The 19,306-nt window shown below is 37.6% G+C and overlaps 1 protein-coding gene across 1 annotated transcript; it reads left to right on the top strand.

The window, feature by feature from the left end:
* The first annotated feature begins 3,078 nt into the window (after positions 1–3,078).
* On the top strand, positions 3,079–17,904 carry LOC127650122 (protein lin-28 homolog A-like). The gene is made up of 5 exons (XM_052135315.1): positions 3,079–3,108; positions 3,358–3,397; positions 4,135–4,292; positions 11,816–11,994; positions 17,685–17,904. Exons 1-5 carry the CDS (start codon positions 3,079–3,081, stop codon positions 17,902–17,904), a joined length of 627 nt encoding a protein of 208 aa, XP_051991275.1.
* The last annotated feature ends 1,402 nt before the right edge of the window (positions 17,905–19,306 follow it).

Raw genomic sequence — 19,306 nt, 5'->3', positions numbered from 1 at the left:
TGCCGGAACCAGAAACCAGAAACATTGTTCATGATTTATAACTCTGCAATAAACTGAATGGCATCTATGCTTATATTATTTTATTTGTTTCCCTTTCTCAACCTCAGGACACCTATCCTCAGGTCACCAGAACCGGCTGGATCCAGCACCATTCCTGCTTTGTGTTGCTGTGTGATGAAATGTAGCCGGTGCCAGCCAAACATCACTTCAGTCTATTATGATGGACTTCAGAGGATGAACTGATGCCAACTCCAACCATAAGACATTGGATACATCATATGCCATTTTCTGAACCTTGGATTTAGGCCTCACCGAAATTACCGGCCAGGTTGAATAGCGATGCACTTCACTGATCTCTGTCTGCATCACCTCGGTCAAATGATGGACTACACTCTTGAAATGGAATACATACTATCAATTAATTGCAAACAAAACCCTTCATCATCCAATTAACAAGGACACTTGCATCTTTGTGAACTTCTGCAGTTAATCCAGGATGGACTTCAAAGCCTGTGGTCATTAATCTTACAGTTCTTACAAAAGTCTGGTTTCCCCCAAGATTATGTTTCTCCATTAATCTACATCTTATGAAGTTTTGTGTTCCTTGCCACAGTTGCTTTCAGCTTGCTCACTGGGGTTATTAATACAATTATTATTTAATTACTTATTTTTAAACAGAATTCACAATCGTATTTTATCTAATTACACAATGATTACTCATAGACATTATAGATATTACAGGTTTATCATCTGTTAATGCCTGATCTTCTGTAAAGCTGCTTTGAAACAATGTGTGTTGTGAAAGACACTATACAAATAAAATGATTTGACAAATGTTTTTATTAAATGTATCGTTGCTATTACTATCTCTGCAATATGCCAGTATACTGTGCACATTATGAAGATTTTTTGTATACAACAGTGCACACTACATGCAATACTGTACAATACAATCCAGTGCAGCAAATGTACCAAAGTAATTTCAGCCACTATATTTTTATCACCCCTTTGTTGAACTGTTCAAAACAGTTCCCAAATTGGATAAAAATGCTTAGTTTCGTGGTATCTGGACGCCATTCTCTGAACATGCATGTATATGAGGTCATGTGAAAACATAGAACATTATATGCTACTATTTGAAATGTTAATCCTATTTAATACTGACGTTACAGTAGCCTATGTGTATACTGCGCCTAAGCAGTACTATTCTATTTCGAACATGGGCAGAGATTCAGCTGTACATTTGATTGACGTTTAATGACTGCGTGACGTGATCCTCAGAAACAGAGTTCAGGTTCCGTCTGGAATGTTTCCGTTTTAATTAGTTCAAACTGTGTGACTCACTCAGGTGCTGTGTGGTTTTCAGCAGCTCGTGCGCGGGTGAAGCTAATGAACCGCACCCAACAATCTGCATGAATATTTAATTGGAAAGTGGATGCGCCTGTAAGTGTCTTTGAGCGGTGACGGCTGCATGAGTAAGAGCCGCATGACAATGGAGAGATGACCGTCACATGCAAATCCAAACCACACTCATTATTAGACCAGAACTTGACTGAGTCACCGCACCTCAGTCATCCAGTCAGTATCTGTTCTAGCCTGTTTGGCGCCCTGGGCTAAACCCGCTTCAACACGCCGCCAAATTTGTTGACCGGGGGTGCCGTCGCCGCCGCCTCGTGCCGCCCCCCGCAAGATGCCGCTCCGCTCTGTCTAAATCCGCCACTGCATCTAGTAATGATGAGGTCTGTATAAAATTTCTCCAAGGCCGAGAAAACGTCTTGTGATCAATCTACAGCAGTTCTGTCAGCAACAGAGACAAACTAAACGAGTTTTTACTACGTCATCTAGATGCCCCACCGGCGAATCACACAGGTGAGAAGAACTTCAATTGGTTTCATGAGCATTAGAAAGAAAGAAGAAACATAGTCTCAGTTACATGTGTAGGCCTACAATTACACGTGCATATATATTTAAGGTGAATCAAGTCATCTCAATATCAAAATATTAAAACTTTTATAATTTAATTAAATAAAAATAACAATTTTATATAGGCTAACATTTATAGATTGATACTCCAAGCATCAAAATTTATACGGGTTTATTTAAAAAAAAAAAAAATACTGTACTCAAATGCCTGTTTCTGTAAATTGTTAATTTATAAATTAGGAAGTGGGCGTGCATGCATGCAATTCCTCATACTGTCTAAATTGTTGTGTGTGAATACTGTTTGAAACACAGAAGACCCTTTTAAAGCCTCGAGACTGTGAAGTTTATAAAAATTATGAAAAGGCTAATTTTGTTTTCATGTGGTGCAACCCTAATATTTATAATAATATTATTTATTTTTGGTAGAAAATTCTATAACTATTTACAAAGATTACATTTCTTCGACTTTACTACTTTTTTATTATTAAGATTTCTCATTTTTATCATTTTGGACTAACTTTATTTGTCAATGTCCCATATATTCCCCAAATATGATCGAAAATTGAATATAATTATATTCCTTAAATATGTGAATTAACAATAATATATGTGTATGTATATATGGACATGTATCAGATATGAGAGTTGAAGAAGAAAAATATATATAATATTATTAATAAATAGGATTTTAATATATTAAATTAGGTAGAGATTAGGATTGGGGACAAACGTCTTGCTAATTGAAAAAGCTATAATTAAAACCTAATTATATTATTTTTTCGGAAAGTGGTCTGTTATTTCTGTCCCGATGTTCCATCCTGTGTGTGTGTGTGTGTGTCCGTCCGCATGCAGAGGGTCATTTCAAACGGTCCGACTAAAGGTTTAAGAGGGGAAGGCACTTTCTATTCACCATGTTCTCTGTGATTGGCCCGTTGACGATTTCGGACCCTATCACAGCAGAAATGTGCAACTCATCAACTCAGTGAAGTGGGGCATCACGTAGAATTGACCCAAAGCTGGGGGAGGTAATCTACAGTGACCCGTCTCCTGTATGATACACACATGAATAAATACTGACCACTGTTTTATGCGGTTTTGGGGGCCAATCAATGATCTTTTTTTGTACCAAGAAGAGGTTGAAGACATTCTGGAGACATGGCTGAAGGTGAGGTCTTCCAGTGGGGGGTCAGTGAAGAATGGGGGGAATAAAGGAGAGGGGGTGGGACGGATCTCTTCATTGTCTGGATCTTCACAAAAGGCTCTTCCCAGAAGCCCTGCGATTTTCACGTCGTTACCGTTCAAATGTGACAAAGCTTTTGTTTGTTCGTTTCTTCTGGGGTAGATAAAGTCGTTTTTTTTTTTAGAGGTTTGAAATGTGGGAAAAGGGAAAAGTGTCATTGAATACTCGGGATTAATTCGGACACTGCTGGCGAGATGGGCGAAATGGGCTCTGCATATGAACAATATTACACAGGTGAGTTGGGGCACGTTTGTGCTTAAATTATTAATTACTGAACCAATCGCGCGGCCTTGCACGGGAACGCGCATTGAAAAGTTGATCTTTTACAAGGAGCAGCATCACACACGCATAGGCTATATATATGTATATATATATATATATGTGTGTGCTCTTAGAAATGAAAGAAAATTAATGTATTTTGGTTTTGTTAATATTTTTATCTAGCCTAAGCGCAGTTTTATTTATTTCCATTTAGTTTGTAGTGCATGGCTACGGAAAAGGATTAGGGCCAAGCTATAATAAAAAAATAAATAAAACCATCTCTAGATTATAGTCATTATAATGCGAGATTAAACTCGTTAAATTTCGAGAAAAAAGTCGAAATACAATCTTGAGAATAAACTCATTAAATATCGAGAATAAAGTCGTGTTTCGAGAAAAAACTCGTTAAGTTTAATCTCGCATTATAATGACTTTATTCTCGATATTTAATGAGTTTATTCTCAAGATTGTATTTCGACTTTTTTCTCGAAATTTAACGAGTTTAATCTCGCATTATAATGACTATAATCTAGAGATGGTTTTATTTTTTTATTATTGCTTGGCCCTATGGCCTGTTCCCGCCACATGATGACTTAATTTCAGGTCAAAACAGCAGTGTATTGCTTTTTTCGTCCGGTTTCGATAGAGGGATACTTTTGCATGAAGAGTTAGGTGTGAACTGTGTTTTTGTTTGTGTGCTTTTTATAAAGGGGGCTGTGTAAAAACTGAGGAGGAGGAAGACGCGGGCTTGTTTCACGGCAGTGGGGTTTGTAAATGGTTTAACGTGCGGATGGGCTTCGGGTTTCTGTCCATGACTCATCAGGAGGGAATCTGTCTGGAATCACCCGTGGATGTGTTCGTTCATCAGGTGAGAACAAATGATTGCTGCTGTTTTTATGTAGATATTCTTAAACTTTCCCTTGAATCATTTTGAATGTTTTCTCGTTTCTATTCGGAAAATACATGCTAGGCTACTTTACAAATAAATATTTGCGTAGGCTAATTATTTTTTTTTAACACAAAATTATATATATATATAAAAAACGAAACCACTATTAGACTTTTAGAAGGAGAAACTTTTAAACCACTTTTCACTGGAGACTTCTATCAGGACCTACAGTAAAAAAATAAAAAATAATAATTAAAAATTAAATTTAATAAAATCGAAGGCCTATATTTGTATGTTTCTTGTGTTGCTATAAAAGTTTTTGATGTTGTTTTATAGGTTTCTGCGCTATTCACGTTCTTTAAAATCTTCTCTTGTCAGACTGTAAAACAATTTTTGGTTCTAACTGACACTTAAAATTTTAAGAGTGTACATCTGTCCGTGTCAGTCTAGTCAGTGTGTTTTCTTTTTATATATCTCAGAAAAAAGAAACGTCCTCTCACTTTCAACTGCTTTTATTTTCAGCAAACTTAACATGTGTAATTATTTGTGTGAACATAAAAAGACTGAACAACTAAGACATAAACTGAGTTTCACAGACATGTGACTAACAGAAATGGAATAATGTGTCCCTGAACAAAGGGAAGTAACAGTCAGTATCTGGTGTGGCCTCCAACTTCATTAAGTACTGCAGTGCATCTCCTCCTCATGGACTGCACCAGATTTGCCAGTTCTTGCTGAGATGTTACCCAACTCTTCCACCAAGGCACTTGCAAGATCCCGGACATTTCTGGGGAGAATGGCCCTCGCCCTCTGATCTAACAGGTCCCTGACGTGCTCAATGGGATTGAGATCCGGGCTCTTCACTGGCCATGGCAGAACACTGACATTCCTGTTTTGCAGGAAATCATGCACAGAACGAGCAGTATGGCTGGTGGCATTGTCATACTGGAGGGTCATGTCAGGATGCGCCTGCAGGAAGTGTACCACATGAGGGAGGAGGATGTCTTCCCTGTAATGCACAGTGTTGAGATTGCCTGCAATGACAACAAGCTCAGTCCGATGATGCTGTGACACACTGCTCCAGAACATGACGGACCCTCCACCTCCAAATCGATTCCGCTCCAGAGTACAGGCCTCGGTGTAACGCTCATTCCTTTGATGATAAACACAAGTCTGAACATCACCCCTAGTGAGACAAAATCATGACTCATCAGTGAAGAACACTTTTTGCCAGTCCTGTCTGGTCCAGTGAAGGTGGGTTTGTGCCCATAGTCGACATTGTTGCTGGTGATGTCAGGTAAGGACCTGCCTTACAACAGGCCAACAAGCCCTCAGTCCAGCCTCTCTCAGCCTATTGCAGACAGTCTGAACACTGATGGAGGGATTGTGCATTCCTGGTGTAACTCGAACAGTTGTTGTTGCCATCCTGTACCTGTCCCGCAGGTGTGATATTCGGATGTACTGATCCTGTGCAGGTGTTGTTACACGTGGTCTGCCACTGAGAGGACGATCAGCTGTCCTTCCTGTCTCCCTGTAGTGCCGTTTTTGGCGTCTCACAGTACGGACATTGCAATTTATTGCCCTGGCCACATCTGCAGTCCTCATGCCTCCATGCAGCATGCCTAAGGCATGTTCACACAGATGAGTAGAGACCCTGGACATCTTTTTTGTGTGTTTTTCAGAGTCAGTAGAAAGGTCTCTTTAGTGTCCTAAGTTTTTATAACTGTGATCTTAATTGTCTACCATCTGTAAGCTGTTAGTGTCTTAATGACCGTTCCACAGGTGCATGTTCATTAATTGTTTATGGTTCACTGAACAAGAATAGAAAACATTGTTTAAACCCTTTACAATAAAGATCAGTAAAATTATTTGGATTTTTACAAAATTATCTTTAAAATACAGTGTTCTGAAAAAGGGATGGTTCTTTTTTTTTTTTTTTGCTGGGTTTATATTTATGTATGGGTGACCTTTTTATTTTTTTAGTGCAATTCACAAAAAAAATAAAAATACTTGAAACCCCTCTACCATGTTGAACATGTTTTTCAATGACTGAGATTGAGTTCAATTGGATAGATTTTTTTTTTCAAAGTATATTTTTATTAAATATCAAATATTTTTAAATTAAGTTGTGGGGGGTGGGGGTCGCTGTCCTTTTGTGCATATCGCTGCCCCCTTCGGCATATCACGGCACTGTTTTGTGGCCCGTTCTGCGTAGAGCTGTGTTCACATTGCCAGTTACTTTTGTCGCCAGTGGCTGGTGGTTAGGTCGCTAGTGGTGTGTATGGAGAGTCTAAACAGCACTGTTTTTTTTTTTATTAAAATATGAGGATCATGTGAGCTCTACCATCTTCTCTCGTATTGGCTGTCGCTCCCGAAAGTCACTCTTCATTTGCATAAAGTTAAACATTTCTCAACTTTGACGCGCCGCTGGACATGCCCACATCCGGTCGCCATCGCTCGTGTTGCTGGAAGTTGCCAACTCTCATTGAAAATGAATGAGAGGAGGTTGTTTTGTCACTGGCAGTGTGAACGCACCTTAACGCATAAATTACCAGATTACCAATCCAGCCCTTTAACACCAAATCATATTTTTCAAGTCATTAATCATTTTTATTTATTTAGTACAAAATGCTGCACATTTTCTAATTTTCAAAAATTTGTGAAACAACATATACACAAAGATTACATTTCTATGAACTTCACATGTGTTTTAACTAGATGAGGCCAAAAAATGAGGGGGACATGTTCAGTACAAGTTTAAAAATTTTACATTTCCCCCAACACCCTCCATTCTAAAATATTTTGTTAGGCTGTTGGTATGAAGATTTTATTTCTTTAATTGATATGCCTTGTCATTCTGAAATCTCTCTGATTTGCTCTGCAGTGATTACTGTCTTCAGTCACTGAACACCAATCTTCTCAATCAGCAATAATTTAACAACCAAATGAGCAGCTGCCTCATGACTTTAGGCCATTGTGTAAAATTACCCAGAGATTACAGCTTGTGATGGGCAAGCAGCCCTGCACCAGAGTTAAGTGATCTCTTTGTCTCTCTGTAAGACCTCCAGAGTGACTGCCTGGGAGGCTGAACAGAGAGGGTGGTAAGGATTGTGTCTTAAGTCTCATTGTTTCACATTATAATGTAAAACTTGAGTCTAACATTAAATTAAAATATAGCCTACCCAATTTGCTTTTCTTTAGTGTAAGTTCAGCCAAAAATAAATTGTATGGAAAAAGACGCAATGAAAGTGAAATGAAGAATGAGGTTAAAGAGATATTCTGTGCTCAATACAAGTGACGTCTATTTCAACTTGTCCTTCCATTTCTTAAAAAAAAAGCCAAATCAAGGTTACATTGAGGCGCTTACAATGGAAGTGTAAACGTTAAAATACTCAAGTTTCAAAACTTTAGCCATAAAACATAAACAATATGTGTGTAAACTTGATTTTAGTGTGATAAAATCACTTACAAACCTTTGCTGTGTAAAATTATAGCCAATTTTACAACTTCATTGGTATGATAATGTAATGCTGTGAACCGTAAAAATAAAATTTCAATAACTTTACAGCTCAAATAATACATGAGTTTTAACAGAAGAATTAATGTTAGTGCTTTTATAAAATTATTAAAAAAAATGGCCCCATTCACTTCCATTGTAAGTGCCTCATTGTATCGATTTGTTATTTAAGGAAAGGAATGACAAGTTGAAATACATTTTCTTGGTAATCAAGATTATGCCACAAATGCTTTTGATTGTGCTTAACTTGTATTCAACCCAGAATACTCCTTAAACATTCTGCCTACTTGTCTGATCCAACTCTGAAATTACTTTCCTTTCTGGTTGACATCATGAATCCCAATTAATTGCAATGAGTAACTTCAAGTTGTCCTACATTTTGAGAGAACACCTTTCGCTGGAAAATATAATTTATTACAGAAGTAAATCTGATTGTGAATGGCATTTCATGTTGACTTTAAACACTGCATTCTGGTCATTCATGTCGGAATTGCTGTAATAACCTTATAAAGACTTGTAAAAAGCATTAACAACTACATAAAACTTGTTATTTCAAGTTGTAGACTCTGAATTTTTTTAAAGCTCCAACTTGACAGTTGTGACGTCATGATAAAAGAACCAATATGACAGCAGCCTCAACAGTTAACTCACATTTCTATTTGAAATGCTATTTTATTATACAGTTGTTACCTGGGGCACTTTTCTTTGGTGTTAATATTTTAGAACATATAGAGGTGAGTTAATGTAGTGATACAAATGTAGCTGTTACCAACAACAAAGTGGTTAAAGCATTATTCTGTACTTGAAACAAATGTTTATGGACTGCTGCCAACCCTTTTAGATCAACATTTAGAGTGCACTATGTGAATTTGACCTTGGTTGTTCGAAAGGACGATCTTTGGCCAATCTTGGGATGTCTGGGTTTTGATAACCAGGAGGCACCCCCCAAAACCTACCCCAGTCTCTTTCTGTGGATGTATTGATGAAGCTCAAAGTAGTGTGATTGCTGTGGGACATAACAGGTTAAAGAGACAAAGGGTGTCATTGTCAAACCCAAGGGAGGAAATCCTGTCTCCTTTAAATGAAAGAATCTCTGGATGAATAGTGTTTGTGTGTGAGAATGACCAAAACAAGGGTACGATGGAGAGATATTCCATAATTAACTGGAAAAATAATAGTAGAAAGATATGCAGAGAGAGACTGTTGGGAATGGAGACCAAGAGATTGGAGAAAAGGGGGGCAGGGATTGAGTATTTGAGGGGAGGGAGTTGTTGGCTGAACTCATTCATGAAAAAGCCTCTGTAGTAAAGGAGGAGGGTGAGCGGTAGGGGAGGTCAAAGGATGGAGTCAGCGATGGTTTCAGGAAGCCTTGGTGGGGGCTGGGTGGCAGTTAGGCGTGATTCCTTTCTCAGCTGCCCCCAACTACCCCCCTCTGAGATGAGTGTCAGGATTAAGCTGGACTACATGTGAGAGTGACAGTGTGGACCACCGGTGTAGAGATGCAGTGTTGGGGAAGCTACTACTCATAATTTCAAGTACTCAATTGTGATGTGTGTGTGTGTGTGTGTGTGTGTGTGTGTGTGTGTGTGTGTGTGTTTTCTAAATGATAAAATGCGTACTTATTCTAGTTTAATATGCTGAGTCAACTACCAGTTAGCCATTCATAGGTTGATTTCCCTGAAGAGTGTCAACACTGTGACTCAGTGTTGCTAGTGATACTTTTTCACCTTTAAACTACAAACTAGCTTCTCTTTTGAAAAAGTTGTCAAGCACAAACTACATGACTGTTGCCTTATGTTTTCAGTCTGCGATTTTTGCATGCATCAAACCCTCATGACTAGGAGTACTGAAGAACAGCAGTAATTAACTAGTAAGTAATATTTTGCAACAAAAGACAATGTAAAATGCTGTACAGCAACTTCTCTACAGGGAGTCTTTGAATTGTTTTAGTGAAATAAAATGAAGCTGTTTTCTGACTTGTGATTATCACCTCAATTCACTCTGCAGTGAAGCTGCATTTGTAATGCAATGTGACAAAAAACAGCGAGGAAGAAAACTTGCACAACTTTTAGTTTGTTACTCTCCAACACCGCCAGCTAGCACACAGCTAACAACAATCAATACCAAAAGCAGTGCAATGACCCACTCTGAGAGAATGTGTGGAATTTACTGCAGATCATTAAGGAGTTTAATGTTCAAAAGAGTGAAGACTACATTCTCCGAGGCATGTCCTAGCAAGAAGATAAGCAAGCTTACAAAGGTTGATTTGAAGGTATTGGATCAACACCACCTAAGCAGATGTTCTTTTAAACAGCATGGCTGAAATCAACATGGACATCAAAGATCAAGCAAGTTTGTTTATGGATGGTGTGTTAGATGATGGACCAATTGGCAGTTTAAGAGTACAAACAGAAGTTTTTTTTTTTAAAGGTAGATCCTTTCTCAAGCCCCATTTCCATGTGCATGTAGAGCAACTATCTCAGGAATGCGAGCTTCCCCCACCTCTTTAAAACACTCAACACTGATGAGCAGGGTGAGATTTAACCAGATGCAGTTGTTTTGGGGAGCTCATCAGCCCACTACAGTCATCTCAATGGCTACATTTTAATTGTCTCACCCTCGTCTCTAAAACTCTGAGATATTGGTGCTAATGTGATGGTAGGATTTTAGAGCACAGGAATTGGCACGTCGATATCCAGTCAATACGATGCCTTTTTATCTGGTCGGTTTTTGAAGCATCATAGATGTATTCATAACTGGTCATGATATCTGACAATCCTGAATGTTTGGGTTGGTGGTAAGAATAGAAGCGTGTCTCTTTAACCTTAGGCACATTCAGCCCTGTGAATTTCTAGAAAGTAAATTCCATTCTTTTTTTCTCTTCTCTTCTTGCTCTGTGCCTAGATTAATTTGTCTATTAACAATGGCCAACAATGTTTGTACATGCATCACAGGAGATTTTATTTTTTTCTGAAGCCAAGAAAATTCATACCGGTGTCATTTCCAGGACATCTCAAATTATGTATTGTGTTTAATAGAATTCTGTGCTGGAAATTATTCTGATGGAAATTACTTGCATCTTGCATATTAGAGGCTTCAATAACAATGACTGGACGGATACAGCTCGCAACGGACATGCAACTTGTCAAAAGAGCTTCTCCTCTGTGGAAATGTCACCAAGCATATCAGTTCTGTTTTTGTAAACATAACCACCAAAACGGACACGGTCTCATTGCGGCAGTTTGTCATTACTATTCAACATTACATGACTTCTCACTTAGCAGCTTAGAGTGACGAAGAGCTCAAGTTCAAACACCAAGTAGGCAAAAAAAGTTAGAAGAAGCGGTGTCATAGTATGTAGACTATCAGTATTAAGCACATGGGCACATCTTATTTTGCGATTTGATTTACCTGTTCTGTATGGTGCTATTATTGTCTATTATTTGCCTTTTTTGGCTTCTGTTAAATGGGCAGACTGTGATTTTTCTATTGGCCAGACAGACATTAGCAGAGCACAGGTACAGAGAGCGAAGTCACAGTTATTTTGCAATGAGAGGTTACGAGTGGAACGGACAATGGGCACACAGTCCATGAATCTGCCCGAATATGAAACGCACAACTTTGTTGTGCCCCGACATAAAGAATGCTTCAACTGAACATTGTGGGTATAGAACTAAAACACATGGGGAAAGATATAAGGGGTGGAGGGCAAATTGGTCGAAGTGAGGTGGTACAGTAGTCGAAGGGGTCATGGCTCCTTGTGGGACCCCAAATGCTAGTAGTTTCTTATCATGAATTGAAGCATGCTGTTATATCTTCAGTAATTAACCAGGTTAATCTTCAGCGTGCTTTGGTAAAAAATAAAATAATAATCTGTTAAGCATGTTATGTTCTGCCATTTCTTGATATACGATTGATTAATATCTTCACAACAATTTTAGGAAAAAGTTAACACGTAATAAGTGTTTGTATCGTCTCTCGACAGAGCAAGCTTTATATGGAGGGCTTCCGCTGTTTGAAGGAAGGGGAAGCAGTCGAGTTCACCTGTAAAAGGTCTTCTAAGGGTCTGGAGTCCTTACGTGTAACCGGGCCAGGCGGGGAACCATGTGTAGGCAGTGAGAAGAAACCCAAAGGTGCCCTAAAGCGCAGATCAAAAGGAGACCGGTAAGTGAAGAACATTATGAATGGTCATATGCTCTATATGATGAATGATTTATGATGTTAGACAGCGTTTCATTATGTATAAATTAGTTGTTTCGCATTATTTAGGCATACTCGTCCTCATGTACTCATATACATATTTACTTGCAAAGATGTTGGTTTTTGATACTATTCCTAAAAACCCTCCCATTTTTTTCTGCCCAACTTTATATCAGGTGTCTTCAACTACTATACACTAACATTTAAAATACATACAACACAATGTATTTATTGGGTGAATACATGTTGTTCTATTGTTCAAAATTCTCACATGACTCACAATTGCTGCTTCTGAGGTTGAGGTAGGGTAGGTTTCGGAATGGGGTTAATGTTTATGGTCAAGGTTGGTGTTTATGGTTAGGTTTAGGGTTAGTAGTTATGGTTTAGGGTTAACAGTGTAATTACAGATGTAATTAAATCTTAGTACAATGCAACAACACATATGTATATAATATGTACATTTTATCAAATGCTTAAGTACATAGTAGTTTAAGACTCCTAATATAAAGTGGGACTGTTGTAAAACTCCTAATATAAAGTGTTCATCTCATGTTCACTAGCCACTGGTCAGTGTTGGTGAGGCTGCATTGGATTTGAAAACTATTCATAATCAGTGTTGGGTTTGATCTGATTGCAAAAGTAATTCGTTTCTGAAGTCTAATTACATTATAGTGTAAAACACCACATCTTAAATTCTTGTAATGAGATTACAGTTACTGACTTTCAATTAAAGAAATTACTTTAAGTACATTACTTTGGTACACATTTCTAAAATTATATTATTTATGTGTTATACATTTAAAATGAATTTATGTGCATCTGTTTGCATTTCTGTGACTGCTGAAGGGTGTTCGACAATGAACGAGGAGAGAATGGACCTTATTTTGAACTTGTTGAGTGGAAAATAACTTTTCTGCAAAGTGTTTTATAAAGTAACTTGATTGTAAAGTAATAGTAAAATGATAAATCAGTAAATTAATATGATTACAAGCTTGGAAAATTAATTGGTAATTTGTAGTGGATTACTCTGCATTATGAAGAATGTTGGCTAAGTTACTCAAAGTAGTAGAACTAAATTAAAGTTACCATTTTGCTCAAATTAGCTACATTACAAGCTACAACAAACACTTGTAAACCTCATATAAAGCTACTGTATTTAATGGGGTAATGTTTTTTTAAATGTATAACTATTAGATTATACAATTTATTTTTGCAATCAGAGTAAGGTTGACAACATTTTGGATAGGAGCAATTGGTGCAATATTTGTCGGGCACAAAAACAATTAGAGTGGCGCCATTAAACTTCAGCAGATACATATACACAATACAAGTAATAAAATAAAAAAATACTAATAAAACAAGTAAAAAAAGAAAAAACATATGTGTTGTGTGTGTACTTATATATACACACAGAGTCAAAAAAGCGATTACCATGTATTTTGGTGCAAAAATGTCGCATTGTGACTAGAATGTTTTTTTTTTAGCTTGCTTTGTTAACATGAACCATCTGAACAAACTGACTCACTAAAATGAATGGGACTTAAAATAAAAAGTATTTTAATAGAACATGTCTGATTGTAACCTCAGTTCCTCTGTTGTAAAGCTGTGTGTGTTAGCCAGCGTGACCAAACATTTAGTGATTTGTCACGTTATACTGTTACCAGAAAAGCATCATTATTTTAAAAATGTGACTGAGCAGAGCTAATGTCCTTGCTACTGAAAAATATATTTAATGTAGTAGCGCTCCTACTTTTAGTTAGGTACTCCCCAACACTGATGCTGATATAAATGGCATGATTTTGTTATTTCTGAAACATGGTGCTTTTGAATTGCTTTGACACAGTATCTGAGATTCTGGCCAAACTCTCAAACATTACCTTCCTCCCACCATGTGCAGCAGTGACTTGACCTGCTGGATCAATAGGTTGTTTAAAATCTCATAGCTCTGAATTTAGGCACACTGGAGTCACCCACCCCCAACTACAGAGCGGCGGGTTATTAATAATCCTGTCCTCTCACGATCCTCTGCTGGATCTAAGCGTGGTCGAGTGTGAATGTGGACTGTAAGAATTCCATTCGGAACCTAGTCCATCTCTCTGATCATACTACTTACCGAATACTGCACAGTGTATAGTATATTGCCTACTTTACTTTTTTAAGTGAGACCTAATGCAACAATCAATCCTTCATGAGGTCTTCCCGATGACCTCAGGTTCCATACAACTGCTGTCCAATTATAATACTGGAATAAATATGGTTATTTGGTAAGTGCAAAATGCTGTAAAACTTTAACAATTTATAAAGGGGTTCATTAATGACTAAAGTCATTTACAAATGCAGTATAAAACATTTATATGTGGTTATAACATAATGAATAAAAGGACTTTCATGTGGTACTTGCTAAACAGTTTTTATAACCTGCATGTAATAAATGTTTAATAAATAGACTTCATACTTGTTATAATCAAAACGTAAATGGCTCTAATTCAGGGTGAAATGGCTGACATGTACCCTGTAGCTCAAGTCCATTCATTGGCTGTATCACTCTTCTCTCTCATGTCCACCAATGGCTGGTGTGTGGTGCGTGTACTGGTGCACTATGGCTGCCATCACATCATCCAGGTGGATGCTGCACACTGGTGGTGGTTGAGGAGAATTCCCTGTTCACTGTGTAAAGTGCTTTGAGTGAAGTGTCAGAAAAGTGCTATATAAATGTAACGTTCATTCATTCATGATTTATGTCACAATACAGCACAGACGGACTATTATAGTGAGATTAAAGGAGGGTTTTGTCATTTTGTGTTTATATTCATGACCGTAATGTCTTGTCATGTTGATGTTAAAAGAATGGTGCAACTCTGAGTCCCAACTTCCCTAGTCCTAGTTACCTAAAATACTCCATAAAAACACTTTAACATTTTTAATTAGTATTTATAACATGATGTAAAATGATTAACTATTTGGCAAGTATTTCATGCATGACAGTGGCCTTATTTGTTTGTTTTTGTAACCGCATAGCAGTTATTTATGAGTTATTGGTAATTAATGAACCCCTTTATAAACCCAAAAGGGTTTTATATTTACAATTCATATTATTTAGTGAAGATGCAGGTGTTATAAGTGTTGAATGCTGCCCTGCAAAGGCAAAATACAGTAACTACAGCAACACTGAGAATGAGAAAACGTCCTTAAAGTTACTTTGTTTTAGTGTGGATTTTGCAATTATTACAATTTCCACACTGTTTTCTTTGCATCAGACATAAACTCGGCAAAGTTTTTCAGGACACCGATTTTTAAATTAATTTTTAATATACAAAATAGCTTTACAGATCTTTATTGTAAAGGGTTTAAACAATGTTTTCTATTCTTGTTCAATGAACCATAAACAATTAATGAACATGCACCTGTGGAATGGTCATTAAGACACTCACATCTTACAAGACGGTAGAAAATTGAGATCACAGTTATAAAAACTTAGGACACAAAAGTTTCTACTGACTCTGAAAAACACAAAAAAAAGATGTCCAGGGTCTCTACTCATCTGTGTGAACGTGCCTTAGGCATGCTGCATGGAGGCATGAGGACTGCAGATGTGGCCAGGGCAATAAATTGCAATGTCCGTACTGTGAGACACCTAAAACGGCACTACAGGGAGACAGGAATGACAGCTGATCGTCCTCTCAGTGGCAGACCACGTGTAACAACACCTGCACAGGATCAGTACATCCGAATATCACACCTGCGGGACAGGTACAGGATGACCACAATTGCCTGAGTAATACCAGGAATGCACAATCCCTCCATCAGTGTTCAGACTGTCTGCAATAGGGTGGACTGAGGGCTTGTAGGATCGTTTTAAGGCAGGCCCTTACAGACATCACCGGCACCATGTAACCTATGGGCACAAACCCACCTTCACTGGACCAGACAGGACAGGAAAAATGTGCTCTTCACTGATGACCCTCCAGTATGACAATGCCACCAGCCATACTGCTCGTTCTGTGCATGATTTCCTGCAAAACAGGAATGCCAGTGTTCTGCCATGGCTAGTGAAGAGTCCGGATCTCAATCCCATTGAGCACGTCAGGGACCTGTTAGATCAGAGGGCGAGGGCCATTCTCCCCAGAAATGTCCGGGATCTTGCAAGTGCCTTGGTGGAAGAGTTGGGTAACATCTCAGCAAGAACTGGCAAATCTGGTGCAGTCCATGAGGAGGAGATGCACTGCAGTACTTAATGAAGTTGGAGGCCACACCAGATACTGACTGTTACTTCCCTTTGTTCAGGGACACATTATTCCATTTCTGTTAGTCACATGTCTGTGAAACTCAGTTTATGTCTTAGTTGTTCAATCTTTTTATGTTCACACAAATAATTACACATGTTAAGTTTGCTGAAAATAAAAGCAGTTGAAAGTGAGAGGACGTTTCTTTTTTTGCTGAGTTTATTTGAGATCAAAATGTGTCACAGTACAGAATCTAAAGGATATTGTACATTTTGGTTTTCTGTGTCAGATTATGTCTCGCTGAGTGCATGTAATGCACATTTCATCATCAGATTAGTCCACATATACCGTCCGTGTGTAGTCCAGTTTTTGTAACCTTGCACAGCTGTCCTTGACCGTGCATGTCGTCTGCGCATACTCCTGGAGTTGACCGTACTAGCAAGAATCACAAAGCAGTCATAGTGCGAATGCATTGAATGCAGGGGTGTAGTTTCCAGGGGGGATGGGGGGAGGTAATAAAAACAAGTACTAATAATGTATTTTTATTTTAGTCATAATTTTAGCTTTTTAATGAAAAGGTCCTTTTTTAAATTTGGTCTTTTCATTATGTAATTTTCATTCATTTAAATTATATCTAAACTGGCATATAGTTTTAGTAGATGAAAATAGTTTTAGCTGGGTACACCATTAGCTACTTTTTAGAAGTTATGAATACTTTATTTTTTACCTTTTTTATTTAATTTTTTTAGGATATTTGTGTTGCAATCTTTTATAGAAATGGCATATTCACAACGCAAGTTACGCATTTTGACTACCACACACATCTGTTCAAATAACCCTTTGATATGCTTCTTTCACATAAATATTATGTGTGTTATGGAAATAAACTGTTTTTGAAAATCTTAATTTTCCCATTTTCAAAGATTTACTGTACCTGCTGGTTATCATTGATATTCCGTCTCTCTGTTCATGCTTTTCGATGGAGATCAAATCCTGTCCTTTTAATAATAACAGATGAAGGTGCCTGAGAAAGGTCAGAGGTCAATGCTGCTATAGCAACCCTGAGGTGTGATGAATGTGAGCTGGGTGGGGGTGGGCAGAGGAGAGCAGGGATCAAAGTGCAAAGGTCGGGCTGCATATTGAAACAAAGAGCCAAAGAGATCCCACCTCCTCTAAACCATGTCTCCTTCCTCTGCCTGATCAATAACACTTTCCTGAATTATGTTGGAGAATGTAATTAATAGCTTTTTTTTTTTTTTACAAAATAGAAGCCAGTATGCAGTACATACAGTACTGAATAATCTGTAAACTAGTGTTCCATTCCAAACCAGTTTTGATCATTTGTCTGCTGTGGCCAATGATTTTAAAGGTTATAGCGCTCTCTCATGGTCCCTTATGCAAATAACAATTGTTTCCCTGCACTATTTACAGGTGCTTCAACTGTGGAGTACCAAACCATCACGCTAAAGAATGCCAACTGCCACCTCAGCCAAAAAAGTGCCACTTTTGCCAAAGCATCTCTCACATGGTGGCCAACTGCCCAATCAAAGCACAGCAGTTGTCACCAGGATCTCAGGGAAAGTCCACAACTTCAACAGGAGAGGAGGACGACATGAGCCACACCCCTTTACCTCCCGAGATCTCCGATTAGCCGGGGAAAATCATCAGGAAACAAAAGTGCCAATCAAAAGATTTCAATGGAATGTTGCTTTTGGAACTAACTCAGGATTAAATGAATGTCTTCTCTCACTTTTGTACTTGAATCAGGAAGTTCAGATAACATGAGATGAGTATTAATATTCAAAGGTGTAGTATGAAAAATATGATCATTATCCTTTCTATTCTTTTGCTGACCATCTCCTTTGTAAAACCGTCTCGAGCTCGGCTATGTGCTTTTAGATCCTTGCATTTATTAACCGAATTGATTTGGTACAAGCTATTTAAAATCCCAAGTATTCCTGTCTAGTCAACAAGATGGCTAATGAAGAAATGGATCTATATAAAGGGTGAATCTCACGAAAATATGTTCTGGTCACATTTCACACCTAATTTAAGAAACAAAAACAAAAAAAAGATTGTCTTTACATTTTCATTTCAAGCCTAGAGTATGCTTTTCATGCTGCTGAGCCTTCTAATCTTTCAAAATATACAAAATATATTCATAAAATAATTAATAAAAAAAGTGTCAAATGTTTGCAATTTAATTTTAGATTTATATCAAATAATGCATAAAATATACATGGAATTGTTTTAAACATAATTTTAAATGTAATATATATTGTTATTTAAAATAATATGTAAAACAATTCCTAGATGAAATGTGACCCCAGACTGTTCAAATATGTTCTGGACTGATTTTGTGAGATGCATCCTAGAAATGTTTAGCAGGTGTGCGTGTGAAAGATTCTATTGTTTTTCTGCCATAGCAAAGTGTCTTCGATTTGTACTGAAACAATCAAAACACATCATGTTTACTAGTTGCAATAGGCCTGGATATTACAGTGCTGGAATGCAAATCTATCTGGGTTAATGCACATCATCTCTTTCTTACTGACGGTGAATGTATTGACATCCACAAGTACATTTGAACAATCGGACAGAATTTCCCCTTTTCTTTTTGCATATCTCTAGAGCTTTTCTAAGTGTTTTATTATCCTTTTTGTTTTTCAATGTATTACCTCATGTCTGAAGGTTGTGAAGGTTAAAAGAATGTGGCATAAGATATTTGCTGATTGTATCACATTTTGCCCTTTAGTCAGTCTGTCCGCTTTGATTATTTGGTCGCTGTCACTATTACCAAGAGCAAGGCACAGTGGCTTTATTGGATTATTTAATGCTATGTGATTGTAATGGAATGTTCATCCTCGTTTCAAAATCTAGAAAGTTCTAGGAAACATACTGGAGGAATATACCATATTCTCAACTGGTACTTGAAAAATCGAGCCAGAACAATAGCACACGTTAAATGATATTCGCTTGTTATTCTTTGTCAAAATAATTGGGTTTTTTTCTTGTGAAAGTTATAAGGAACTCAAATGATGTGGCAAGTTTCT

This window comes from Xyrauchen texanus, chromosome 10 (assembly GCF_025860055.1).
Source record: "Xyrauchen texanus isolate HMW12.3.18 chromosome 10, RBS_HiC_50CHRs, whole genome shotgun sequence".
Classification (NCBI taxonomy): domain Eukaryota; kingdom Metazoa; phylum Chordata; class Actinopteri; order Cypriniformes; family Catostomidae; genus Xyrauchen; species Xyrauchen texanus.
Note: the sequence above shows the minus strand (reverse complement) of the source record. Positions and strands in the feature narration are given on the sequence as shown.